This window comes from Corvus kubaryi, unplaced genomic scaffold, assembly GCF_017639235.1.
Source record: "Corvus kubaryi isolate FWS band 111438036 unplaced genomic scaffold, C.kubaryi_AGA036_p1.0 135, whole genome shotgun sequence".
Classification (NCBI taxonomy): Eukaryota; Metazoa; Chordata; class Aves; order Passeriformes; family Corvidae; genus Corvus; species Corvus kubaryi.
The window spans coordinates 7484135-7506611 of record NW_024580669.1 but is presented as its reverse complement, the minus strand read 5'-3'; the positions used below and the strand labels follow the sequence as shown (position 1 = coordinate 7506611).

General features: G+C 36.1%; 1 protein-coding gene across 1 annotated transcript in view; it reads right to left on the bottom strand.

The window, feature by feature from the left end:
- Positions 1 to 22477, bottom strand: part of SEMA3E (semaphorin 3E) — a 132367-nt gene that overhangs the window by 25213 nt on the left and 84677 nt on the right. Inside the window, exons 5-9 of the mRNA XM_042053643.1 lie at positions 10367 to 10460; positions 3157 to 3276; positions 2580 to 2722; positions 693 to 807; positions 295 to 364 (exon numbers count right to left, since the gene is read on the bottom strand). Coding sequence (XP_041909577.1) covers positions 295 to 364; positions 693 to 807; positions 2580 to 2722; positions 3157 to 3276; positions 10367 to 10460 — 542 coding nt within the window. The remainder of the gene's footprint in view (positions 1 to 294; positions 365 to 692; positions 808 to 2579; positions 2723 to 3156; positions 3277 to 10366; positions 10461 to 22477) is intronic.

Genomic DNA, 22477 nt, shown 5'->3' with positions numbered 1-22477 from the left:
GCTGTTCTTATAAGCATGCAGGAGTGCATATACTTTGACACAGGAAATTGTCAAGCTGAGAAACATTTAATTAATTTGTGATCCAGATATGCTGAATCACAGAATGACACTTCAGGCCCCTGAGTGTTATGGAGAAGTTTTTACATTAGCAAGGAAGCCCACTGTGAATAGAGAACTGAGATTCAACTGTTTACTATATATTTGCTAAGGGATAGGTATCATCCAGCTTCTATCTTTTTAATAGACTGTTCAAACATTCCTCTATGGCTGCTATTATTTCCTCTAGTTGTTTACCTTGTAGTGTTGAAGAGGCCAAATATCACTGGATTTTTGTTATCACGAGTTTGCAGCAAAAACACATCCTCTGTAAAATTTAAATGCCATGTTATTGTTAAAAAACTACTTTTCTCAGCCCCCCCAAAAGAAAGTTCATTGGTTGTTAAAAGCATAATCATATTTGACTCATTTATTCTATTTAATTTTATGCAGATTTTAAAAACAATGCAATGCGTAAAGGAGTAATTGGTGATAGTGAACTCCATACATATTCCAACTTCATATACATTGGAAACAATGCTAACCACCATTCCCTGATAATGAATACAAGTGCAATATTTGGCTGTAAAATGTGTTATCATGAAGTTATATGTTTTTTCCATGGTTTCAAGTTTGTTACCATCTAGGATATTTACCTAATTCATCAAAATGTGTATCAATTCCGTTTCTCCCAGGCACAGAACAAACTAGCCTGGTTTTGAGGAAAGTGGTCCATTTATTGACGAGCATTCGCTGGCCTCCCATGTCATTCTGTTTAGAGAGAAACAAATGCCCATGGTAATTTGAATGAGTAAGTCTGGAAGCACAAACTTCTCTGATGAATTAGCTGCTCATTGTATCCTCTAACGTCAAAAGCATCCATTTTCAAACCATATGTCTATTACTAGTATTATTTCTCTGGAGTCAGTTTTCAAGTAGGATTGCGCTGATCAAGTCCAGGTCTCATTAAGATCTGTGGTTTCATAAGAATTTTTTAATTCTGTGCCATATCCCTGGATAGTTTTAGCTATACAGCTGTTGTAAAGCTTTTTTTTATTGGTCATTTTTGCAAACTAGATATACTGAGTATGTTACCGAACTTTAGCTTTGCTTTAAGAGCTCAGTGCAGCTTTAATTCAATGCATTTGGAAACTGAAGCCCTGAATCTATCTATAGAGCTGGTGCAGATGGGGCAAGTCTGAGGTAATTATTTACATGGTTTTCTAACAAATTTTCAACAACTTTAGACAACACCTGCCTCGCTATGGCTGTCTCACCTTTTTCTTGCTCTTGCAACAGTTGTGACTTTCAAGAAAAGGGAACATTTAGTACTACTTAGCAATCAGGTTTTGTAACCTTTAGGTAACATTCTCAATCTGTGGCCTTATATTCAAGACCCGTGTAACTGGCTGTTGAAGGCTCTGCAATAGGCTTGCAAAACTGGTCTCACAAACAGATCTGTTTTCCTCAGAAAAGTAGAACTATGAGGAGTAGATGACTCTGTGTTGCAAAACCTGTTACAGCTCAGATGAAAATGTAAAAGCCGGGGGAAAAAAGCCAGTCCTTGAATCACCAGCTAGATTTTTTTTTTATTCACTAAATCAAATCTGAATTCTGACATACAGCTGTGAAGTTAATGGCCAGATACATTTTGGAGAAGTGGAAGAGAAAGGTCAGTGGGATTTTGTTTTAACCCATGGCTAGAGATAAGACTTCCAGGTGGATATATTGCAGAGTAGAGGGAACTATTAAAATAATCTATTCAGGCATATATTCAGAACATAAGTCAAAGAATTTCAGTTTGGATCTTGATGCAGGCTGGAATCCAGAAAGCCAAGTGGCTTTGTGAACATTAATGTCTGAGGCTGCATATTGGGAGTTTGCATACATCAGATGTTTTTAAGTTATACATGAATACCCAAGAAAGTTTAAGGAGCAGTATTCTGGTGAGCATATGTGATGAATACCACACATCCAGGTGACAGAAAATAATTAACTTGTATCTTGCTCTTTGCCCAATAGTTTTAGGAAGGTATCCCCTACATTGGGGGGAGGGGAGGGGGGGTATACAGGGGGAATACAAACTTTTTTTTAAAAAAAATCAGATCTTGAGAAAGAACTTTCTCTTTCCTTCCTTTAATCAGGCAGATGAAGTCCCAGTGGGAATGGGAGAGTTCCTCTTGTCAGCCTTACAGTAATTGATTACTAGAAAAGGAATGCACCCAAAATTCATCAGTGTTTAGAGAGCACCGATATGGGCAGCTGGGAGATCATATGTTAACAGTGCTCCTTGCCAGCAACTGCCTGAGATCTCATTCCTCTGTGTGGGGCAGGGAGCCAAAAAGAGATGAGATCAACACACCAGGAGGATGGCGTGAGTGGGAAATGGATAACTGAACAGAGCAGTAGAGGGAAGCAAAGCCTTTCCTCATGATTTTTCTGGTCCTTCCCGTAAAACTTCAGTCTGTCTGTGAAAATAATTTGCTGGACAATTCATCATTTGTTCTAGTTTCTTATCTGCACAATCAGAGAAAGGATCTTACCGCACATACACGTCCCACTCTGGTATATATGGCGTGAGTGCTTGTCTCAGCTTCTAAAGCTTTTTCAGTAAAGAAGAAATATACTTTGTTATCATCGTGGTCTTCATTGTCAGGAATCATGTATGAGCCAACGAATTTTGGTTCTTTAAAAAAAAACAAAAATTATTTGAGTCCAGTTATTAAAATACTGTCTTATTTTTTCAAGCCTTAAAATCAGCTGATAGAAACTAAAAAATAAAACAAGAGGTAAGGGGTCTGTGAGTCAGAGAGCTACCAAAGCACAACTGAGTTGATAGAAATAGTAAAAAACGTTTTTTTATTTGGTGGGTATCTATAGAACATGTGGAATACATTAATGTTGAAGTATTTTTATACCTCCAATTGACAAATTAATATTCCTTTGTATTTTTGCAAAAGATTATTTTCCAGTCCCATTCTCTGTGTTTTATATACTTTAATTTGAATTAGGCTAAAACTCAACACTAATATTTGCATAGCAATCTCCAATCCCGTGCAAACCAGAAATTGTCCAGTCATCTGAAACACCTCTGGTTTTAGCTCCTTGTCCTTCTCATACCTTTCAGCAGGCGCTCATTGTCAGGCTCAGTGCGAAGATGGGCCATGCGGTTCATGGAGCGAAACAGAGCAGCATCTCTTCCCCAGTAGTCGCTGTAGAGACCAGTAAAAAGTTCACCACCTGCAGACCAGACATTAAAAAAAACCCAAAATGAAACAACTTGGTAATACTCTATAATTAATTTCATTGCACGTGATAGGAACTTCATTGTAAATATGTGTCCTTAGTATTTGCTCAAAGGGAGAAGGTGAGTCAGTAGTTTAATACAGTCTGAAGTGCACTTGGATGTCGTTCCTACCAGCAGTCCAGAATTTGCAACTGGAGCAGCGGGAGGACAAGAATTTTAAATTTCATGCATAGTGGTCTCATTTTCAAAACTGTCTTGACAAGACAGATTCACACATGGAACATGAAGGTGTTACATTAACATCTATCCACATCTGCCACAATAACATCTGACACATTGGGCACCTCAGTTCAAAGATCTCACTGTGGTCCAGTTAGTGCCTGGCTCTGGGGACAATGTGATGATACCCAAATCTTCACCAGTGCTAAGACCCTGACCAGTGATTGGCTGCTGAGAAGTTCCAGATGTGCCCTGGTTTTGCTAATGAGAAGCACCAAATTTCCTGGTTCTAGAACTGGAAGGGACATGGTGGGTTTATGAGGAGCTAGATATAACAGGAGCAAGAAAATCATATGAAAATGCAGCAACAGTTTTCAGACAACGCAGTGCTAAGGATAAGAATGCTGTTAGCTGCACCGATCTACGGATTTGGGCTACACTACATGGTTACAGCTCAAAGCTAAACCATAACTGAATCCATAGACTGGAACTCAAACACAGGAGCCTTTCCTGAGCATAATTATGAAATTTAGCTTTGTGGAAAACATGGCTGAAAAGAGAGTTGTACTGAAAACACTGGAGGGCTGGATGCAGTTATCTCCCCTGGAGAGACAAGAAGCAGTACCTGCTACCTTAGAAATTATTGCTTTAAACAAGCACAAGTTTTATTAGGCTGAGGGGGTTTTCCAGTCAGCCTACTGGAATTGTTTCACTTCACCTGGAATAACTGCAGTTTGGGAATAAATTTCTGGCTGAGGGGATTCCGTGTTCAGTGGACAGAAAAAAAGGGACTTTTTTCCTCTGGTCCATCAATAACTTGTTTTCATAGCATTGAAATATTTACCAGCATAGGGACAGAACCTGAGATTTCATCCATCCTCTACAACTGGTGATGAATATTTCTTGAAAAATTTATGGAAACATAAAATGGGTCTCATTTTCAAAGGATTTAGATGGTATTCACAAATTAAACAAACATCAGAAAAATTAGAAATAATACACTGATTAACAGACACTGTTGAAAAGTCAGTATGTATATTGGTACAATTTAATATGTTCAAAAATCCAGCCTATCTCTGACCCATCTAAAATTGTGATATTGGATAGATTTTACCTTGGTAAAATTCCATCAATAATTCTACCTTTCCATTTTGTATGGACACTATTCCCTTAACTGATCAAGTATTAACAATAATTTATTTCATATCATTGTGGACTTAGGCCCAATTTGAGAAGCAGGCAGCTGTTGTCACTAGGTGGCATCCTTATGCTAGAAAATAGCACAGAAGGAATTAAACTGCACAAGGAGAGAGAGATAAATTATTTCCAGTTAAAGGCTAATCTGAGTGGAGGCTTCAGTGACACATCTTCCTGCTGCTTATCAAAATAAACATGACTGATACATCCAAATAACGTTTGCTGGCATTCAAAAAAGATTATAGCAGAAAGCAAGAATTTTGTCTGTAGGTGTCCCTCAAAGTGTGAATTTTGTTTCTTTTAAGAGAGACATATGAATTGAATGGTGGCATAATTATGAATGATTATTCTGAAAAGTTAATAGTTTGGCAGCTGGGACTGGTTCAGACACCTCAGCTGAGCTGGAGCTGAGAATAGTTTTGCCTTAGGCTTCATCATATACAGAATGGATATTGCCCTGGAAATACCTGGTTGTGATTTAGAGTAAAATATTAGTAAATGAAGTAAAAATTAAATTTAAATTATAGCATCTCTAGAAGTTAAGGTTGCCCAAAACTAATAGAGAACTTTATTTTTTAAACAGCACAGAGCAGCTTAAACTGTAGAATTTGCCAGTGTCTTTACAATGTTCCAAACAATCTTCACAACCCTAATTAATGAGTTATGTTAGTCCTATATTCCCCTTTGGGAATTCTGTTGGAAAAATTCATCAGATTGGCTGGTATTCTTTTTGGTTTTGGTGATGTGTAATGCAAAATGGGATATTTTATCTTTTCAACACTATAATGAATCTTGGAAAATGCATCAGTGCAGGGTAAATGATTCATCACATATTAGCAATGATCAGGACTGACATCTGTAAGTCCAGATGTTCAGAAGTTTGGATATGGAGTCTATTCCTTTTGTTTGACATAGGTATAAAATGGTGGTTTAAATAACTAACCTGCTGGTATGGCATTCTACCATATACTGAAGAAGTTATCACTAATTGTACCTCTGAGATCCTGAGGGGAGAAAATGGAAGTTCCAGCCCTGGATGGATATTGTTCCATGAAAAATATTTTACAGATACATAAATTAAATCTGATTTTTACCCTGAACCATTAGTAAACTAAATATAAGTATCCTGTGTGAACAGACAGGTCACTTCACCTAAGAACAGCGAAGGGACAGTACTAACAAGGGTGACTGTCAAGTATCTCAGCACGAAAACATTCAACATGATTCTGATATACTTTGCACTTGTGACTCTAAGAGGATCTTCTCTTGTCCTTTCCAATAGTCTTCTGTTTAAATGCAAGTTACAAATTTTGAACACTGCTAGGTTTTTACAGGTGCTGACCAATTCCAGATTTAGAGATAACCTAAGGTTGAGGCTTGAAGAATTCTGGAAATATTTCTACTTTTTTCCTCCCTTGAAAAGCTACTATCACATATTGATTCACTCCTGTCTTGGCTGCAGGGTTTTATACTGCTGCACATCACACTGATTAACCTCTACTCAGTGAAAATCAGCTGAGAACTTCAGAGACCTTCACTGCTCCTCCCCTCTTCCAGTCTAACCTCAGCTTCACGTTAAATTGCTAAAATTTAAGTTTGGTTAATCAGGTTAACAGCCTGGTTAATCATGTTCTAAAAAGAATAAAACGTTTCTTCTTTCTTTATTTAAGCAAACAAAAAACTCCCATGGACCTCAAAGACCAGTTTTAGCTCAAGTGATACGCACATACTTTTAGCTAGCATTCTTTTCAAGCGAACAAATACATCAAAATTCAACTGTGACCATTTAAAAATTCCTTTACTTTTGTCCTTTATTCAAAGCCAAATATTCACAAATTAAAATACAAACTTTTTCTTCTAAACCCTTCAAAATTCCTAGGTGACAACCCCAAAGCAAAAGAGATTGAAGCATTTAAATTAAATTACTCATACAAAAGATTTCTATTAATAGGCTGCTACCACCTTAAAGGTGGCATGTTTTGTGTACCTGCTTCAAATTGGAAGGTAATTCAAACACAAGCTATTATTCATCAGTAGTCTTTTTTTTGTGTAAAATGGAAAATTTGTTATGAATAAAGGATTACAACATAATGAGTAGAACATAAGCTGCACCTTTCATGCATTTCTTTGACTGTCAGTCAGTTATTACTCACATGACAACTAAAATCAAAAGACTAATTCACATTTTAGCAAATGATACTTTTGGCAGTATGAAAACAGCAAATTAAAAAAGCGCCCAACCTATTGTTTAACTGTAAACTAATACCTCCGTATATTTGTATTTTCTGTCTGTCACTCAAGTATTTTGTCTTTTGTTTTGAGACAAAATGTATTTTTGTCTAGAGTAAAAGAAAATACACAAATACCTAACTTTTAAAACCGTAAAAGCAGAAAATTTTTTTTTAATGGATTCCCTGGATATTCACTTATTCAGATGTAGTTTAGGTTTTTCACCACTTCTGCTATATTGCAGGTAAGAATATATGGACATAAACTAATTTCTCATCTTTCAAGAGCTAGTGTGGTCTAAGTTAATCAGTGTGCAAAATCTGGTATCAAAAATAGTTTTGGCTATTGAAAGCAGATGGAGGAGTTCATTAGGAATAAAAGTCCAAAAGTTTTATATACCATTGAGCTCAATATAAACATTTTATTCAGCCTGTCTTCCATCCAACTTCCATTCTGTTTCCTGATGCTGGCAGTAAATTAATTGATTGTTCATATATTGAGGAATTCATCAAAAGCTACTTCACCAGTGGGTCAGATAACCTACAATAATGCTTACAACAGCACAGATATTTCATTTTCAAGCCAAGTCACGAACTGTTGTTTTCTTGTAGTGGGTATTTTAACTCTTGTGTTGAAATACATAAAGAGATGCAGAACAAGAGATTATCTTTCTTCCTAAATTAATCCAGCTAAATCTGGTCCTAATTAGTTATGGTGCAAATGATCTTTCAAGATCAAGATTTTAAAAGCTTTTAAATCTTTTATGAGAGGTATGTAAAGTTTTCTTGTTCACCTAACCCTTTCTGTTAGTCAATGGTGATGCTCGTGTAGGCGCTGTGTTAATGTGAGGGGCAGAGGTGGGAGCAGGTTTTGAATGGTTTCCTTAGGAGGGAGAAGGTGCTGGGGTGTGCTTTGCTAACAGGTTTGCATTAAACCTTTTCAAGGACATGCACATTGGCTGAACCTGTGCCACAGAGTGGAGACAACTCTGGGGTGCAGCCTCCAAGATCATGCTGACTTCATACCAGGAGCATATTTCACTTTCTAAGAAAACTGAAGTGCATGAAGAAGAATTAAACTTCCAAGCATTGGAGGAAGGACTGGAAGACCAGTCCTGGAGGGTGCATGGTGTAGTTATCATCTCCTGTCACGGGGTAATGGCCATCATGAGCTGAACTCAGTGCTTGTCTGAATAAAGGAGCATCCCTTCCTTCTCAGTGCATTTGGCATTACAAGTCTGTCTCATTCTCAAATGTCAGTTAAAAGATTATTATTCACTGTGATTGCATCTAGGTCTTCTAACCTTTTCAACTGGCTACCTGCAGAGATAAAGGACATACATCTTGGAGTCTAAGGTGCAGCATTTTATTCTGTGAACTCTGTGTCTCTGGTTAGTAGAAATTGGTAGAATAAAAAAGAATACATGGAAATTCAAATTTGCTGATGATATTCTTCCTAAGTGCTGGAAGTGTTTCAACTCCATTAGTTACAAATACGAAAAAATAAATAAAATAATAAAGTCTTTGAAGAATTTTGTTATGCTTTTAAAATATCACTGCACGATAACTTGAAATTATAGAATTTCCTAATGGATGGCTAGAAAAATGGCCTCTAAATACTTTGCTGGTTTTGATGAAGGGGTGAAAGTTAGTCTGTCTTTTGGTGTATCAGTGATCTGATAAAAAAATTATTTTCTCCTGTTAATCTTGCTACATTACAGAATTTTTAGCTTTGTCAGAATGATTTTATAAGTGTTTGTCAGTGGACCTCCAAGAATCTAATCTCCCTTTATCAGGGAAGGGCTTATTTAATTGTTTTCTCCCTCAGATAAAAATATGAGGATCCATAGGACCTCCCATAATTCAGGCAAACTCTTAAAGCTCAGTGGGACAATCTGGCTTCCATTTAAGCAAATAAAATTCACATTGATCTCACAGTAGGAACATGATCAGGTTAATTTATTTACTTAGTTCTATCTGAGGAAAGGTTGAGAAGGACTTCAAGATTAGACCATGAGGTTTCAGGCCTACAGCAATTCCATGAGTCTTTGTTCCCAAGCTAAGCTGAGACTGGAATTTGTCAAAAAGTGTAGAAACAATTTAGAAATAAGGGTTGAATAAAAGCGTGACAATCTGTGCTTCATGGACTTTGGAAGGTCAGGCAAAATATAGTGTGTTTTTCTGATCCTTCTATGACTTCTTAACCCACTAACTCTTAAGAATTAAAGCTCTTATTTACTTTCTTTTTTTAATGACAATGAAGAATATTTTGATGAATTGCTGCAATGGGAAAGATTTTACATTTACATTTACATTTTACATTACTGCTGAAGATTCTTCTTGTAATTAATTTCTTAATGTAAGGGAAAAAATAAACATAGCGTGTAAAAATACATCTGTCACTCATGAGCAATAGTTCATCACCACCATGGATGAGCCGTACCATTGTAGTTAATCACCAGAGAATTTATCTCCCAGACTGGAAGATGCAGAGACAAATGTAAACATCAAAAGGGCCCTAAAATCCTCTTTTTTAATCCCTGAAAAATATAAAAATTATTTAATCTTTAGGCTCTTTTCTCTAGCTCTTTCTTTTAATGGATAGTCCTTTTGAATGCTTGGGTTTTGTTTATGTTTTCTAAACCCAGAAATCATTGCTACTCCCTAACTCCATCTAGCTTTTACCCTTTACCTGCTGTTCCAGGCTATTTTTAGTCAATGTACACTTAGTCAATAGTGCCAAGACTGTCTTTGCTTCATCTCACAAAATGTTTTAAGCAAACATATTTGAGTAAAACCCATATGGTTTGCTATATCACAGCTTCGAAGATCCCAGTCCTATAGTGATACACTTCCCAGCTAGGCACAGAAGAGCACTCTCAGTACAGCTTCCTGGCACTGCAGGACTGACTGAATTCTACTTTTATATCTTTTGAGTATAAGATCAACTTTTCTAACATAGAATCACCAGTTTGCGATAGTTTTGTTAGAAGACAGCATTAAAAAAAAAAAAAAAACTTAAAAATGGTAATTTATATGAACAATAAAGCTTGATATAAATACACTTAAGTTCACATTTTTACAGGGTGCTTGTTGCTCAGATTCATCTCAGTAGATGAAAACAAAAGTGTTGCAAATGACTAAACCAGACAGGCTTCTTTGCTTTTAAGGAAAGCAGGAAATGATTATTTCCATAATTACACAACAATCTATTACCTTCAGGATGGCACATGTCATTCAACATTTCACTTCAGTGAGACACCCTTGCTGTAGTTAATGCTGCCTGGAATGTAATATTAATGTGGGCAGCACCATGAGGATTAAGTCTGACATGTGGAAGGTTGCAACGGAAGGCTGACAACACTTTGGTGTGCTGAAGAAAGAGACTCAGAATGACAGATTGACAGGACTGTGAAGCTTGTCACATAAAGATCATTACCAATTAAGATGGAGGTGAAGGAAGAACTGGGGTCAAAAGGGCACCTGCCTCGTCCTCTCTCAAATTTGTGCGATTCCAGTTGAAACAGATGATCCTTAAAAAAAAATGACAGAAAACACCATAAACCCTACAGGCAAAGAAACAGTCCTCAGAGACAAGCTTTAACTTTGTTATACCTTTGTGAAGGATTGACTTCATTAGGGAGAAAACACAATTATGGTTGCTCACTGATGTACTGGCAAAAATTCTCTGGGTTTCTACAAATCACCTTTGTGTGTTCACTGTCCAAAAAGAATCAGAAAGATATGCACTAAAATTGCATTTATTTCATTTCTGTGGGAGTAGGGAGGGAAGATTCCTCTATCTCTTCTCCAGATTATCTAAACATTAAATAGATATCTCACCATGGAATGTGTTTTCCCCCTTTAAACAATTTTTTTTTTCCCAGTAGTTGTTAAATATATCATACTGTGTTATCTTCTCTTCATAGCTTTGAGATGTTTATATATCTTCTTCATAGAAGTATGTTTAGGAATTAATCCCCAGTTATGGTTTTCAGAGCAGATGTGATTTCTTCAGTGGATTTAACAGAATATCAGTATAAAAAAATATTGGCAACTTGGTTTAATTTGTCTGTATAAGGCTGTAAAGACTGAGAAAGAATTTACAATTTAAATTTTCATTTGTAATGGTAGGTTTGTCTCAGCTTTCACAGAAAAGCCCATTAATGTCTGATTAAAATATCAAGTGAGAGCACAATATTTTTAATTTAGATATTAACAGCATGCCACAGAACGCAGAGATGGGGAGAAAAAAGGGCAAATACAGAGAAAGCGATGAAAGCTTGATAAGAAATATGCCACACAGCCATCAAGACTAGCAAATATTTTGATAATTTAGTAGTTTAAGCTCTGTATAAAGTTTTACTCTAAAGTCCACTGAAATGTGGATTGGATAAATGTAACCTACTTGTTCATTAAACTAAATCTCAGGTCCACATTGCTAATATATGAGACAAATATTTTGTGAGGCATAAAATTACATGCAACAGGAAGCCAGATCTCCCAGAGTTTTTAGAAGTACTTGCCTCAGTCTCTCCCTTACATAACACATTATCAAAAAGGTCCAACAGACTTTTTAGTCATAAAAATCAGGTTTCATTAGACTGGACTTTTCAGGAATTTATTAGAATAACTTGGTACTGGCACAGAAAAGAGCTCTATAATCTACAACCTACAAATCTTCTCAAGCAAGTACAATTGCCCTAAAAGCTAAATGAATTTTCTCTTCAGGTGACTTCAAGACAATTACGCTCTCCTGAAAAAAGAAACAACATAAAAAGACAAGGAGCAAAGAAGCAGAAGGTGAAAAACTGGAAAGACAATAATAATAATAAAATAATAGCTTAAAGGGACAGAAAAAAATATATATATAAGGAAAGTGGAAAGTAGTAGAGCTCTTAGTTCCAACTAATTGATGAATAATTGAATCTTTCTGTGCATTTAATTTAAAACAGTTAACCTTGAATTTGTCACAAGGCCCTCGACTTTAAAGCATTATTCACATCTTAATCCCCAGATCAGACAAGCTGATGTACCTGTATTCCATTCCCAACAGTCTAAATCATACATGTCATTTTGCTGCAACTTCTGGTCAAAAAGAGAGAATCCCAATAGTTAGAGAGCTTCTATAAAAAATGGGATGCAACTCAAAATGTAGTTCTGGAAAAACAGGACATCTGTGTCATGTGTACTTGCAGTGAAAAAATCATAAAAAGTCATTAAAAAGTGATAAAATAAAATAAAATAAGGTAAATTAAGGAAAAAACCATAAAAAATTTAGCTAATGGACCTAAAACTCATGAGGTAACAAAGCATTCATAATATCACCTCTCCAGAAGCTCCTTTGTTGGCCTAACCCTGGTATGTTAGTGCCATTTAGTTGTTAAAGCTGATGTAGCAGAAAATAACTGTCCTGGGTAGAGACTGATGGTGCAGGAATATTAATTTATGCTGTATCAGCAACTATTGCACATCAGTAGTAACTATTTCCCCTCTGCTGTTGGGTAAATGTCAAACAATGAAGAAATATTTCCCTGTGTGTGGAAATCTCAGTCCCATTCCATACTTTTCAAATATTACATACATTACATTACATACATTATTTTTCAAAACTAAATACTGTAACATTTTGAATCAACAGTGGATAAAAAAGAGTAAGGTGAGCTCAGGAAGGAAAAGAAAAACTTTCTGAAATAATGAAAAAGTACTTGGGAGTCATAATGGCATAAAATTTGATGTACAAGAAATATTTCTAAAAATCATCTAATGTTATGTTTTCTCTAATTGGGTATTAAAAAAAAAGTTACTCATGAAATACTTTCTCTTTTGGGATTCTCAACTAATCTATTTGTCAGTGAATTGGTTCAATAAAGATTTAGAAGTAAGTGGAGAGACAAACCAAGAGTTAAAAATTGACAGATTATTCTGGTCTTCATGCTTTCTATTTACTTTTCCCCACAGTAAAATAAAAATGCATGTGCCTATACAAGGAAGAAGTAATAAATTAAAACTGATAACAGAAAAAAACATACTCAGGTAAAGTGATCATTTTGGGAACAATATTGTTTTGAAACCATACTTGAAGAAGTTATATTATCCGTACTTCCTGGTTTATAGTTTGTGGCTCCATTTCATCCTACATAGGCAATGGAAACTGAAAGTTTTTCTACTCTTGGAGGAGACATGATCCCACCAGGTCTTCATAACTTACACTTCATGTTTTGGTCCTCCCCTGGTAAAACGCCACTGGTACTCAGACCAGGGAGATGTGGCCAGTACTGGAATCTTGTGGATGATGTGGAAGAACTTTTCATTACTCTACACAAAATTATACCAGCACAATGAAAAAGCTACTAATGTAGTTAACCATTTCCCTGAGAACCAGAATTAAATCAATGATAAAGACAAACTCATCTCTTTTAACACTCATGACATGAATGTGTTTAAAACAGCTAACTATGTGACTAGAATAAAAATGCTAAACAATATGCATAGTATTCATTCATTATCTGGAATTTATGAATAAGGATTGTCGGTTAAATATGTAATCTAGTGTTATCAGTGGGGGTAGATAAAAAATTGGATTTCAGTGCAATTCTGTTGAATTTTTGAGAGGAGGTCACTAGTTTTGATATAAAGCAGGATGTATATCTCATAAATGCTTGCAGACACATGTAACTGTCTGAAAAGTGGCTGAAAATGTAAGCAATGACTCCTCCAAGAGAGATTTTCTACCTTCAGCTTTTAGGACAGCATGCCAAATATTCCATGGTTGCAATAAGTTATTCCTATCACTGGGGCGAGTAACTGAAGTTCAGGTGTTAGATGTGTCAGCTTCCATGGGATGCCAGTTTAAATGAAATAAGCATTACACATTAATAATCAGCTTTGAAGGCTAATTCCATAATTCTAACCCTCCTTGCAGTTTGTGACATTGGAATCCCTTGAGAAATGTCAGAGTAAAACTGACAGTTTCCTCACAGATTATACAGCACATCAATTCAACATCATAATTTATTTTATGGTCATTTTTCAGTGGTTAGGTAAAAACTATGCAAAAGCACATATGGAGGGCTGGGAATGGAATTACATGTTTCTACATGTAACTTGGTAAAAGAAGTGGGGTTCTGGGTTTGATTTATGACACCAATGACTCAGGAAACATAATACACTTTCAACTATTATTAAAATAATAATTTTCTTTTAAAGAAATAGAAGATACTTTCAAAGCATCAAACATTTTGGCATTAACTTGATATGAATTGACAATTTTAGACAATGAAGAATAATGTAGGCTATAAAAATAGTGAAAGAAAAGGTCAATCAGAGGCATTAAAATTTAAAGTCTGAATTTAACTTGTTGCAGAAAATTGCTTTCACTAATGCCAACTGCTGCTTTGCTCTGGGTCAAGACAACACTTATGCATGTGATTAATTTAAAACATATGCTTACTTCTATTCCTGTTCAGCAAAGTACCTAAGCCTATTGTGAACATTAATACAATGGCTGTATCTTTTCACTAAACCAGGGACTTAAAAATACAGAGGCTTGAGTTGTGTTTTCCTAGGATATTATTTTTATGAGAGAAAAATAATCTGGTTTTCTGTAAGGATTTGTGGTGTTTTGGTTTTTTCACTTAAATTTTATTATTTTCCATGTAACAAAAAAGTAAAACATACTGGCATTTTTAAAAGGAGATTGAAAACATTTCATAACCTTTAATTACACTCTTAATTGTGTATGCATGTGTTACAACAGTACTGGCATAGTCTGCTCTCCAGGAGACCTGTGCATTTCTGTGGTTGGTAGGGGTTTTTTGTGCTTTTTTGTTTGGGTTTTTTTTCTGGTGTGTGGTATGTTTTGATTTGTATTTTGCTATTTTGTTCTAACAAGTCCATGTTACCTTGCCAGATAGTAAATCATATTTAGAGTACAGTGGGGAAAGGCTGTGCAGATTTTTGTAGCTATATTTTTAAACACTGGCTATAGTAGTCACTACTGCTCTTAAAGCCCTGGACAAAATTCGTTCTCAGCTTTAATGATCTCATAGTTCTTCAACCTTAGAGTAAGAATGATATTACATGCAAGATCTGTTCGTTGCATTCCATTTCTAGAGGTCATGTATTTTATACTTTTTTGAAGAGAACTAGAAAAAAGAAGGTTCATATGCAATGTGAATTGAATGGGAAAGCATAAAATAGAGATGCACTGCTTGTGCAAAGCTATGAGAAATGTTCTTTTAAAACTCTTAGTAAAGCCACATGGTGCTAGTGTCATATATGTTGCACTCTTTTTTATATTCAAGTAATTCTTAAACCATTAAAAATGGGGGTGTGAAATCAAAGATTCGCTGTATTTTATCATAGGGTCCTCTTTGAGGTGGAAGAAGGTTAGGAAGGGCTGGGACACAATGAGAGACACTGAGTCTGCAGGGAAAGGACATCCCAATGGACTGGCTTACTGAGTGACCTTGTCAAGAGGGCTTTGACCAAGGGCCACCAGAGCAAGAGAGACAGCTGCAAAACGGAGGGGGTATGGGAGGGAGAGGGCTGCCAATGGCATGTGCACATCCCTGCTCTGAGGACAGTGTTCAGAAGTTTTTCTTGTGCCTATGTGCAATATCTGAGGTTAATTTTCACTTGCAGGGTTATATCCTCTCACTTACATTGAAATCTCTTGCAATTTTGCCCTTTCTCTTTATGAGAATGACATTGAGACATTTGTCCCAAAACAAGGTGTATTATTCTTGATTTCACTGGTTCCATGTATGATGCTTTTGCTTTTTTTTTTTTTTCCCTAACACTATCTTAGAACCCAAGTGACAAAGCAATAAAGTAACATGTGAAAAGCTATGATTTGAAACCGTCACAAAGTTAGGTGCACAGCGAGACACTTTTGCAGCTTTATCAACAGTCTTTAGAACTATGGAAATTAATGTAAATCATGAAATCTCCAAGACAGTAACAGACTGTATTTTGTAGAAAATAAAACTAAAAAATACTGAATATATCAGGTGTATTTTTCTAAACAAGGCATACATTTGTTGCCCATATGTACTTTCCCATTTTTTCAAATAAATTTAAATCTGGTTTTACCTTAACAATGTATCTTTAAAATATCATTTTGTACAGCCATGTTCAGTCACACAGCCCAATGTGAGGAACTTATTACAAAATTAATCTAATATAGGATTTGTAAAGCATTTCGCTGCTGTAACTGTATTTTTTCTCATGTGAGAGATTGAATACTGAGTGAATGCATAGAAATTTTGTGACCATGACAAAAAGTGAAGTACAATGTACAGAATAAACCTCATCTTGATTTCTACTGTCTTTCACACTGTAATGTTTTTATTATAAATTCACATATAAATTCACTTTCTTTTGTTCTGTATATTCTCAAAATAGAATTTTTCACTTCTTTTCTCTTTCTTTTATACTTATCCTTACATTTTTATTTCAGCATAGAAAGGCACATGGAATACACTGTGCAGATGCTTCTTTAAGGAAAGACGAACCTTGACTTCCCCATTAAAAAAAAAAAAAAGCTGAAAAATCACAGAACATCTCTGTAAATCAGCAGAAAATATAATTCAAATATAAGTCTCCAAAATGAACCTTCAACTCCATGACCTGCCTTAATCTGTACACTTGCCTCATCAAGAAGGCACATAGTAAAAGAGATCTACCACAAAACAGTTTGTCCTTGTGTAACAGCAGAAAATATCTTACTGGGTGAGGCCTGAAAAGGTGTCTCATATGATTTAGCCCTTTGTATTTAAGCAGAGTAAATTCAGGTGCTAAGAGTGTGCTTTAGCATTTTCTGATAAATATAGTCCCAAACATTAGCTAGATGTGTACTTACTACAAAGCCAACTAATTCATTGAAAATTAAAAATCTAAATCCAGCAGAATATAATTGAATTTATATAAAGGAACCTGTGCTCCAAATACTTACAATAATACTAATAAATTTCTATTGCAACACACTGCCCTATTTCAGTCACCATAAAACAGGCATGCAGGTATATAGGTGAGCATGACAAGGATATCCCAACAGGGAAAAAACTTTTCATGTTGTATCTTCTTTAAATAATCCAAACATTAATTTTCAAAAGGATCTAAGCACTGGCAAAAAATCTCGTTGTCAGAGGATTACTAGCTTTTAAAATTATACCTTCAGCATTCACTGAACTTTATTTTCCAAGCCAAATGGGAATGCAATATTTGGAGTGGAGTCCTCAAAAACTGTCCGAAATAGTCAGGTCTCTGCTATTTGGCATAATTAAGATTATTTGGGAGGTAGTATTTCTTCTGAGGATCTGTTTTCAATCCTCTTTACTATCCAGTGACATACTGAAAAGATCAATCGCCCTATGGGATGAGAGTGCATAAATATCGTAGACATTAAATCCTCCCTAAAAATTCAGAGGCATTTTTCAGGTCTGTGCATTTTATTCCACAGTTAAATGATTAAGACACATTGGGCTCCAATCTGAAAACGTATTTAAAATCTGGAGCTGTGTCAGACTGCTGTCTGAGTTTGCAAAAGGATTAGCAATTTGTGACTTGTGTCAAAATATCTGGCCTAAAGTGACAGAAATAATATATTTTCCTGACTTAATGAATGTGAAAAAATCTGGCAAAAGATAAAAAAAGATCCCACCACACTGCACATAGAAATCACAGGCATTTATCCCTAGCAGCGCACAGTATTTCAGTAGCAGTGATTGCATTGGTCAGAATTTTAGAAGGGACACTTTTGTGTGAGCTCAAACTGGTCACATAAACTCAGTAGTCTTATGGCAAAGAATAGAACCATTAGAAAATTTGATTATATTGCACTGATATGTTAGTTAATATGTATGAAAAGTCCAGGGACATAAAGGCTCCCTATAATTAAAATGCATTAAAATATATGAGTAGTTATATATGGTGATACAGTCTTACAACCAAGTGCAAGAGAAGGTAAAGATAGTCCAGAAACACTATACAAGAGTGAAGGGATTTCACTGTGGAGAAGTGCACAGTCTTTACACAGAGCCTCACTAACCAAGGCTTTTCCTTTTCAATGATTTTGACAGGCGAAACTTGTGCTGAGATTGTGAGGGTCACATCAGAGCGAATATCAAATAAATTCCTCTCTAATGATCTAATCTAATGATTGCTATCATAAAAACTGGGGACAAAGGTCATGAAAAAGCAAAAAAAGGAAGTATGCAGCTCAAAGGATAAGCTTCTATCTAGGCTTTGGTGATGAAAGGAGGAAGCGATGCATTGGGCAGGGAAAGGACAGCAGCTACCTTCAACTGGGAATGGATTTCGGAAGGACTCAGATAACCTGTTCTGTCTGTCTCCATGGTGGGGAGCCTCAGACAGCCAACAGCCCTTTTGCAGAGTTTCAGCAGGGGATGTTGAAGTTGGCCACTGTGAAAGAACAAGCAGGGGAGTGGATGCATTGCCTCCCAATGACACTGATGAACCACTAGCAATACTTCTTTTTACTTTTTAATCTAATATAATTTTTCTATATAGATATCTGTCAAATAAGAAAAAAATCAGTCATATATCATGGAAGGATTATACAGTATTAGGGGTGCATCTTATCAACCTGCAAAAATGTTAACTAAACTTTTTTTTTTCCTGGTTTTAATTATGATTAACTCCATATTGATCAGTAACTCCATTCTTCAAACAATGATATAGACTTCACCAGGTGCCGTCACTTAGAAAAATACTTTCTTTCATAAATAAATGTGGTAGAATCTAAAAATCATTATAATGAGACCTGGAATATTTCAGTTACCCCCATCAAATTACCACACAGTTGGAGGATTTCTTTCTCTGTGGGATAACACTATTATTCCTCTTCATGGATTCATTCTCCCTGGACCATCTGTGTTTAATCTTCCAAAGGCCAGGTCTAATATGATGGAAAATTCATTTCATATGGCAGATCACATACTCTACCAATCTCCCAAATCGAACTTACACTTCACGTATAGCCGTATTTAGACAATATTCAAAAGTGATGAGTGTCATTCACCTCATTTTATGGATGAAGAGCCCTGTCAAGAAAACATGTTGTCTGTTGCAACATGTAAGAGTGACTGATAGGAGCAACAGTGCTGTTGCAGAATACTTGACTTTCTCCAGAGCATTTCACTTAGTACATAGCTATTTGATAAACAATGTGCATTGTAGAATTAAGAAATACAAACAGTTGACATAAATAAAAGTACAGTTCTTATGAGGTATCATTGATGAATCCTCCTTTACTGACACTTTCCATAAATTTTATGTTTGCTACTAAGATATATTTTTAATTTAGCAGTGATTTAAACAATCATATTATTTCTTTCCTATTAAAAGGAATATTTACAAAAGGACTGAGGAGGACAAAATAATGAAGAGAAAAGGTTAATGAGAGCTCAGGTGATGAAATGCTTGGAATACTGAGTAAAAGGTCAGAAGCTTACTAAGTAGATTTTAATACAGCCATATCCAAAGTGGTGTATCTTGGAATAGGGAACAGAGTTTATATCTGAAGTACATCAGAATACCCGTTCTGATGGACATTCAGATCCTTTTTCACACTGCTTTCACGTATCAGACTGAGGTGCCTCATTTAGGATCTTGGATATACCAGATGCCTTGTTAAAGCTGACACTGACAGGCAACACTAGGAATCTCTCCATTTACCTTGTTATATGAGACTGATAATTAGGTGCCTCAACTAAGTGTGTAAACTGGGATAACTTTGTGCTTGAGCTAAGAACTTTGGGTCAAGTGCAAATCACTGAAAAGAGATTTCTCATTGAGATGCCATGCCAAGAACTCAGCACTTGAGTCCATGAAAGAGGACTCTCAAACAGAGGTAGGGCAGTGACCTTGCCTGTACACACACTGTGGTAGCATGTGATTCTGGTGTCTGGACTTGCAGAAGATTTGAAAATACTGCAGAGAGTTCACAGGAAGGACACAAATAAGATTGAAGAATCCTGGTGATAGGAGGTTTAAGGAGCTATATTTATTCAGCTTATCAAAAAGAGTGAAGAGGCGGCTTGATCTTTGTGCGTGGGTACTTACGCATGGAAAAGATGTGGAAAAGATAATGGGAGACTTTTCAACTTTGCTATCAAAGGCATATCAAGGTTAAAAGGCGGAAGCTGAAGTTAGAAAAATTTAACCTTGAATAAGTGGCTATTTCCTAACACTAAAAGTAATTAAATATTAGAACAGCTAATATTTAGGACAGAGAAATAGTGGTGTTATCTCACTTTCTCTTTTGCAGCACAGCACCTTTGTTGTTTGCTGTGAGCATACATGCTATCTTCACCTAATTAATTTTCTGTCTGAGTTAGGTACCATTTTAACTTCTCTTGAAATGTGCATGCATATTCAACTTCCAGAACATGAAATGCTTTAATCTAAATGCAATCTGGGGTGTTTGGATGTTTTGGTACAGTTTGGCAGTCAGTGATGTGGGCATTCCGACCAGAGGATGTAAATGAACCCCTCTAGTAAAAGATTTTATGACATTCTGCTTGGCAGAACTTCATATCTGTTTAGTGGATGGTGCTCCAAATTGTGGCTTTTCACCCATGCAGAAGGACACTGTGTCTCTAAGCAAATATTTTCAGGGAAAGAATTTGTCACACATTCTATCTAATGAAGAACTGACCAACACCCACTTCGATTTGGGCAGTGAAACCAGATGTTTCTCCTCCTTAATCCTCTGAAAACAGTGTGTGGAGATGAAGTAATAGGAACAAGCATGGAGAGGGAGCAACTTGGCAGTTCATTGCTTGTTTTGATTAAAAAAATACGTCAGAACCAACTTTATTATTGTAAAATAATAGATGTAAATATGTCTACAATTTTGCTTCTCAACAAAGCTGGAAGAATGATGACATTACCAAATGCTGGTCAAGAGCAGAACAATCATGTCATGTCAAAGTTAATCTGAGATATGGCTAGCACATTCTCCCATGACTTGCATGGGAATTCACTTTAGTTTGTTAAAGCAAGAGCTGAGGAGCTCATGTTGCCTACATTTGGTTGGTGCAGAGGAATAAACAGAAAGCTTATTGCACAATTGAACCTTTTCTTGGTTTTGCATTGAATCACAGGACATATAGAAGTGTCCTTCCCCACACTCAACAAAATATTAAAGGCAATGTAGATTAGAAAGAAAATGTTCCGACTTGACTAAACTGTCTTCCAAGCAAACAAATACACCTGCTGCTCACTAAAGGCAAGTCCTTTCTAACAGGACTAAAGACGTATAATTTAGAGCTGGTATTCCCTGATAAGCAGAGTCTCCCTTGGCTAACTGAGGAGCAAATAGCACAATAAAGAATTCGTCAGATGAGGAACACCTAGGGGAGACTCCCAAAAACCACCACTGCATTTTGAGGAAAGGGTGTCTTAGTCCATCAGCCTTCTGAAGTGGAGAAATACAGCTGTAGGCCATTTATTGAGTTAAATGAGGCACTGAAAATGGCACTCTGCCAGCTCCATGTACATATTAAAAATTTACAGCATGTTCTGGAGGAAAAATTCTTTATGCATTGTTCTTTCCCATAAATTTAATTCTCTCAACAGGTTTTGTCAAGCAGAGATGCCTTCGTCTCCAGGAATCATCTCTATCTTGTCACCACATAGCTTGCATAAACTTGGGATATTGTTTCTGCACGTTGTTTTCTTTTGGAATTTCTTCTCATTTTGCAGGTCCAAGGGAGACAGAGCAATTTTTTGCTGTACTTGGTGAAACTCCCACGTGGACTTGTTAAAGGCGCTTTGTGAGTTAGTGAATGAGGCAATTTGGATCACTGGAAGGCCTCCAGAGCAGCCCTACAACCTGCTGCTCCACTGAATAGGTAACTCATAAAGATAAAATCATTACCTGATTGCAGATAGACCATTTGATTTGTTGAAGGTTCATTAAAACTCAGCCAGGGTGTTTTGAGCTATATGGAACAGTACTGGAGCACTCTTTTACTAGCAGTTAGATGTGGAGAAACATAGACTGAGACAGAAAGCACTTCTTTCAGCACTTGTCACCTGCTGCCAAAATGAAGAAGTTTATATAAAAGCAAAAGGAAGTTACTTAACGCAGATGCTTCCCCCCTTCTCTGCCCCACCCTGCCTTGTTGGCATCAAAGTCAGTAAGAGAGACAAATGTCAATTTGGTGAGAATCAAAGCAAAATAAGATTTTTTTCCAGCACTTCATCTCTTCTTCTCTCTCTCTTCTCTCAGATTTTCTCTCACAGAGTACATGGGAAGGATGCATATGCAATTCCTCATGAGAAATTTGGGGTGCAGGGTCTCTGACTCCCGCTTTCTTCATGAAAAATAATGCTTATTCTAATGAATTCCCCTTCATTTCTTGATAAAATACAAAAAAAAACCAAACAAACAAACAAAAAAAAAAACCAAAAACGAAATGGAAGAACCCAGTCTTTTCTTACCTGCACTGATTTTTTGACATTTGGAATCATTTCATGAAGGCAGAGATAATGAACTCACTGTCTGGCATTTAACTTG